This window comes from Seriola lalandi, unplaced genomic scaffold (assembly GCF_002814215.2).
Source record: "Seriola lalandi dorsalis isolate HSWRI2012SDOR001 ecotype SW California unplaced genomic scaffold, Sedor1 jcf7180002053876, whole genome shotgun sequence".
In the NCBI taxonomy this organism is placed as follows: Eukaryota; Metazoa; Chordata; class Actinopteri; order Carangiformes; family Carangidae; genus Seriola; species Seriola lalandi.
Window position 1 is genome coordinate 33,724 of NW_019524429.1, and position 6,127 is coordinate 39,850.

At 48.7% G+C, this 6,127-nt stretch overlaps 1 protein-coding gene across 2 annotated transcripts in view; it reads left to right on the forward strand.

The window, feature by feature from the left end:
- LOC111651942 (caskin-2) overlaps positions 1–2,269 on the forward strand; it is a 26,970-nt gene extending 24,701 nt beyond the window's left edge. For both annotated transcript variants that reach the window (XM_087172837.1, XM_087172838.1), the window contains 3 exons: positions 1–1,461; positions 1,539–1,776; positions 1,868–2,269. The exon at positions 1–1,461 is cut by the window's left edge and continues 798 nt beyond it. In XM_087172837.1, coding sequence (XP_087028963.1) covers positions 1–1,461; positions 1,539–1,776; positions 1,868–1,964 — 1,796 coding nt within the window. In that variant the 3' untranslated portion in view covers positions 1,965–2,269. The remainder of the gene's footprint in view (positions 1,462–1,538; positions 1,777–1,867) is intronic.
- The last annotated feature ends 3,858 nt before the right edge of the window (positions 2,270–6,127 follow it).

A 6,127-nucleotide genomic window follows, 5' to 3' on the forward strand; every position in this document is an offset into this window, starting at 1 on the left:
AGCCCTCCCCCACCCAGAAGGCCTTCAGTTACATCCAGGCTCAGACGGGGGTCAACGGCGCTCCGCGGGTCCTCTCCAAGCCGCTGCCCGGAGCGATCCCTCTCCTGGGGCCCTGGCCCGGACCGGCCCCAGCTGACGACGCCCAGAGGGGCCCCCACAAGAAGCGCGCCCAAAGTCTGACTCGCTACGCCCTGTCCGACGGCGAGCCAGACGAAGATGATGACCTCGCTCCCCCTTGCACCTCCGCTTCCGCTGCAGCCTTGCCCTCCTACGCCACCTTGTCGCGCAGGCCGGGACGTGGGCACACCAGCGCCACGGGGGCCCAACGCCACATCAACCGCAGCCACTCCTTCGCCGTGCGCTCCCGACGCAAAGGCCCGCCCCCGCCACCGCCCAAGAGGATGAGCTCGGTAAGCGGCAGCCCACCGCGCCAGCCGGGAAACGGTAAAGTCGTGGAGCCGGAGGTGAAGGGCGGGGTGGAGATAGAGAGCGTGGGCAGCGTGAGGAGCATCGCAGCGAGGCTGGAGGGGAGCAGCAGCAGTCCGTCCAGGAGGATAGACATCCCACCACCAACACACGTCCCCGTGTCGCCTGTTTTTAGCCCCGCCTCCTCCCCGATTCCACACGGACTTCCTGCTCACATCATCCTGCAGCACTCCAAACCTGTGCCCGCCCTGGGCGTCGGCGGCTTAAGAAGACCAGGAAGTGAGAGGACGGAGGGCGACAGTGACAGACAGAGAGGAGGAAACACTGATGGAGCGACTGAGGAGAGAGAGAGAGCGAGAAGAAGTGAAAGAATATCAAAAGGTGCGTCTCCGAAGAACAGCTCATGTGACCACCTGCCCTTCGCCAAGGAGGGAAACCTCACCATCAAACAGCGACCCAGGATCGCGGTCGTCAGCCGGGGCGACGGCGAAATGAAGACTCCCCCGGAGGATCCCGTCCAGACTCCGAACAGCCTGGAGCTCCCAGAGTTCAACCTGAAAGAGTCCGACACGGTGAAGAGACGACACAAACCCAAAGACAAAGACGCCTCCACGCCCGAGGAGGCGTCTTCACCCAACAGAGACGACAACCACAGGGCGAACGCACACGATGTCGCCGGGACGCAGAGCGGCGAGGAACCTCAGAGGAACGTTTTCCAGAGAGTCGGCTCGGTGGGAAAAGGCCCGAAGCCCCCGGTGTCCTCAAAACCTCCCAGTCCTCTCAAACAGCCCCCCAACATCAAACCAACACCCCCCCAGAAAACAGTTGCTCCGGTACAGGCGGGCGCACAAACAGCCATCCCCAAACTAACCAGCGTTCAGATTCACACGGTGTCACCGAAGCTTCACACGTGTTCCCCCAGTCCTAAAGCCGTGAGACACCCCCCCACGCTGAAGCTGGAGAGTCCGCAGAGAGCTGCTGGGCCGTCGGGGTCCAGACTCCCTCAGCTCAGCAGCACGCCGCCGTCAGCAGCAGGTAACAACGACCTCCGATAACATCTGAACTTCTTCTTCTCTGACTTCAAATCTAAACCAGCTCTTCATGTCCCTCAGGACCGACCCTCGCCGCGCTCCAGAGCGTCGCGTCAGCCGCTCCGTCCTCTCCGGTCCAGGCCCCTTCGTTCTCCGCCTCGGCAGCGGCGGTCCAGGCGGGGAGAGCGGGGACGCCCCAGGCGAGTGCGGCCGGCCTGGAGGTGCTGGCTCACCAGAGGCTGGAGCAAACCAGCACGTCACTGGAGGCGGCGCTCAAAGTGGTGGAGAACAAGCTGGCTCAAGGGAGCAGCGTGGACGGGTAAAGACGTCACTCACGTACAGGCGTGTCCGGGGGGGGGGGTTACATGTAATCTGTTCTGTGTGACTAACGGCGTCTGTCTCCTCCTCAGCGGCAGCAGCACGGTCAAGGCGGCGGGAAATATCCTGGATGACATCAGCAACATGTTCGACGACCTCGCTGACCAGCTGGACGCCATGTTGGAGTGACGTCTCGGGAGCCACAGACAGGAAGCTGAGGCTCCATCAGACAGGAGTGCGCCTCCTGCTGCGGGTAAGACCAGAAACTCTGGGAGTCTGGACGATTCACATTTGGGGAGGATTTCCCCGTTCAACGTGTCCTCTGTACTTTTCAACGCGAGCACTTCGCCTTAGGACGCACACCTGGGAAAACAGCAGCTGAGATCAGCTCCCACAATCCTGTGTGTGTGTTCAGCACGTTATTATCACTAAAGGGAACGAGGGTCCATTTAATTCACATTACCAGTAAATGTATAGATATGTGTGTGTGTGTGTGTGTGAGGTGTGTGTGTGTGTGTGTGTGTGTAGTCTTTGAGTATATTTATACCTCTGTGTTTGTTTTTAACAAATGGACTGATCACCTGGTGTATATTAGCGTTACTGTGTTATATATATAATCACAGTATATATGTACACTGCTGCTTACTGTCTATAACACGGGGAAATATTGTTTATTGTATTAAAAGCAGCTTATTCCATATTTATGTAGGTTTGATTTTACCAAAGTCTTTCATCCTCAGCAGGTTCGTGTCAGGACGGCGTCTTTAAAGCTCCGTCACTGTCAGTCAGTCAGAGTCTGTGGAGCTCCGCCCACCACAGCTCGCCTCAGGGTGCTATGAAGCGAATTTACTGTAACGCTGCTGTTTCCAATGAGCAGGTGAAGCTTTTAAACGTGTCAACAGGTGAAGTCGACCCGGTCAATAACCTGTTATAATGATAAGTGACTGAACACTGTAAGAGATTCTGTATCTATAGACGAGAGCTGTGTTTGGGTACGGAGGCGTTAGCGTGCCATCACAATAATTAAAGTTTTATATATTGATATATTTAAAAAGATATTATAAATTCATGAACTATAAAATGAAAATATAAATTTTACAATTGATATTTTTATTTCCATATTCCAGTAGTTCTCAGACGTTCTCACATCGAGGATCCGGTCTGAGGAGATTTATGTTTTTAGATGTTTATTACTGAAAGAGTTTGAACCAAAATATTCACACAGTCTGTCGTTGTGTCACTTATGGATGGAATTAAAAAGAATTATTATTATTATTATTCCCCTTTTTGCCCCAGGAACCCCCTCAAGACCCCTGGGGGTCCCCGGACCGCACTTTGAGAACCGCTGCCCTGTTCTGTCTTTAGATTAATAACTGAATCACAAAATTAATTTTTAATACTTTCTCATCAGTTTCTTCCTTTTAACATTTACAGTTTCTATTCTGTGATGACTTTAATTTAAAGCTACAGTGCACAACTTTGTAATGTGTGTGCTGACCAATCAGAGGAGGCCAAACTCTGCTGCGGGAGCTCACTGTGACTCCTCCCCCTGCGTCGAGGCTCACAGCTAGCGTTAGCTGCTGGAGGACGTCACTGTTACCGCTACCGCTGGTTTGATCCCCGGAGCTTTTTACTGTGGCTTTAAAGAAGTGAACGAAGCGCCGGGACGTTGCTTCTATAAAATAAAAGTGACGTCTTTAGATCGGAGCGATGATGAAATGGTGGCTGTAAATGTTAAAGCAGGAAACTGAAGAGTCTGAAGATGGAATTTGATCATTAAACATCGTCAAAACAGAGAAAATAGAAATGACTAATTGGCAAATTTAATTATCTTTTTATTTTGAATTTTATTCTTCATTTAAATAATTTTGGCGCACTCCCCGAGAGTCCATGAAGGGGCGGGGCCTTGTCTCACGAAGCAGCAAATGTTAAGGTCAGTGTGCTGCTCTGGGGCCGGTTGCACAAAACACCTTAACATAAGAGTTAAGGTTTTTTTAAAATAAAAACAGTTGCACAAAACACCCTTAAGTCTTCTTCTTAAGATTTCCTTCAAATATTGACTTAAGTATTCAAGGTTTTCTCCTCATCTTAGTCTTAAACTTCGAGGAATCACTTTAAGTCAGTTAAACTGTGGCACAAAAGCCCTTAACGACCAAAGTTCACCTCGTTAAAACAACAGGAGGATGAGATCACAGGTATCACAGGTGCCACTGGCAGCAATCAACTGTCTCCATGGAAACAGTAGAATTTTACTGCTGTGAAATCTCTTTCACTGCTGCACCTTTCAAGAGAAGTAACTCCCTCAGCTAAGGAGAAATTTAACCTTAAGCGTCATATTTAAGTAGAAAACTTAAGGTGTTTAGTGCAACCGGCCCCAGAATCTGGATCTGTGGCCACACCTCCTCCGTGTGCACAGGTGTGTCGTTGAATCACTAAACTCTGAGTTATGAGAAGCAGCTTTATGAGACGAGGCGTTCAGGACCATCAGTTTATTTAAGACGGACGTCTCAGAGATGAAGTTTCTTCCTGAAACAGACTCCATGTTTTCAGATTTGATCCCTCTCCTCTTTCTGCACCTTAACGAGTGTTCGCATGAAAAAGACGCTTTTATTGTTCAGTCTAACTCCACTGTCGTTCACTTCCTGTGTGGTTGTCTGTGAGACTTCCTCTGTCAGTGAGGCCAGTAAAGAAAAGCCATGACCTGAAGCCATCTTGAACCCTCTCTTCCTTTAATCCTTTGCACTTCCTGATTTTTGTGTTGTAACTAAAGCAGGGAGTCGTTGTGTTTGTAAGATTTTCAGGTGTTCTGACATTGAAACGTAAAAGTTTTAGCACTGTTTGTTCCTCTGTTCAGTTTTCATGGATGTCTGTTGCTTTTGTTGATATTTCATCCTGGAAATCATTAAATTGAGAATTTGTACTGTGTTTGTGTTTGTTCAGGTGCCTGAACACAGAAAGCAAAGTGAGTGTCAGACGGACGAAGGTGATTGGCTGCAAGTTTTTCCATGTTTTTATTCCTCCGTCCGTCCGTCCGTCCGTCCGTCTGCCCGTCTCGTTCTCGCGGACGCGATATCTCAGCAACACTTTGACAGAACTTCCTCAGATGTGATGCAATCGTGCACTTGGACTCAAGGATGAACTTAGTAGATTTTGGTGGTCAAAGGTCAAAGGTCAATGTCAGTGTGACCTCACAAAACACTTTTTAGCCTTTACTTAAGACTTCACAGAAATTATGACAAAATTTCACACAGATGTTTAATATTTTCTCTGACTCTGGATAAACAGGGATGTGACCTGGAACTAGTCTGAGCGGCGGAGGGATACGACCACGAGGAGGTGGTTCTAGTTTTTCCTTAGTTTGGTCGCAAAGGTCTTTCGTGCAGCAGCTTAAATGACTTTAAGTGATTCCTTAAGTAAAAGACTAAGATAAGGAGAAAACCTTAAATACGTCAGTGAACATTTTAAGGAAACCTTAAGGAGAAGACTCCAGGGTTCTTTGTCCAACTCTTTTTATTTAAGGAAACCTTAAATCAGACTTGAAGTAAATCTTAATTTAAGGTGTTTTGGTTCAGCTCCAGGTAAAAACCTCCTGAACCACTGACACTGAGGGAATACAAACCAGGAGAAGCTGACGGCAACGGTGGTAAAGACAACAACTCCCATGATCCCACGCTGCTTCACAATGTTTTGAGGCGGGAGTTACAACCTGTTCAAATCCAGAAACGTCATGAAATCAGTCAAAATAAAGTTTCTTCTTAAATCATTTATTCATGTATGTACAAATCGAACAAGAGCAACATGAAAAAATAATTTCATCGAATCATATATCGTGATGTCAGAAACCCTGGAGGTCGTTTCCACGGTTACCTGATTCTAAAAATCGCCCCCGGCCATCGTACGACTCGACGCTGTTGGAACAGGTTGTCGTGGTTACTGTGGCAGTGAGGGCTCAGCAGATACTCAGACACCGAGTGAAGAAAACTTTCATTCTAGTTGCTGATTTCAGACGCCGACGTCTCACCTTTATTTAAACTAGATTTCGAAAATCTGCCAATAATTTATTTTCCCTGCAGCCCCGTCACTGCTGACGCGAGGACCTGTACATCTCTACTCTCTCTCTCTCTCTCTCTCAAACATCCTGCTTCATATATTAACATTCATTCCTGTGTGTGACATTGACATTTCAAAAGTGGCAAAAAACCCTAAATTAAAACAATGAGATCATCAATAATACTGTTTCAACATGGGACTTTAAAATGTTCTGAACGAACACTGTGTCTGTCGGAACCAGATCCAGAGACCAGACACTGATTATCTCTCTGGGTTCTCCACCGGGGGGGGGGGGGGGGGGG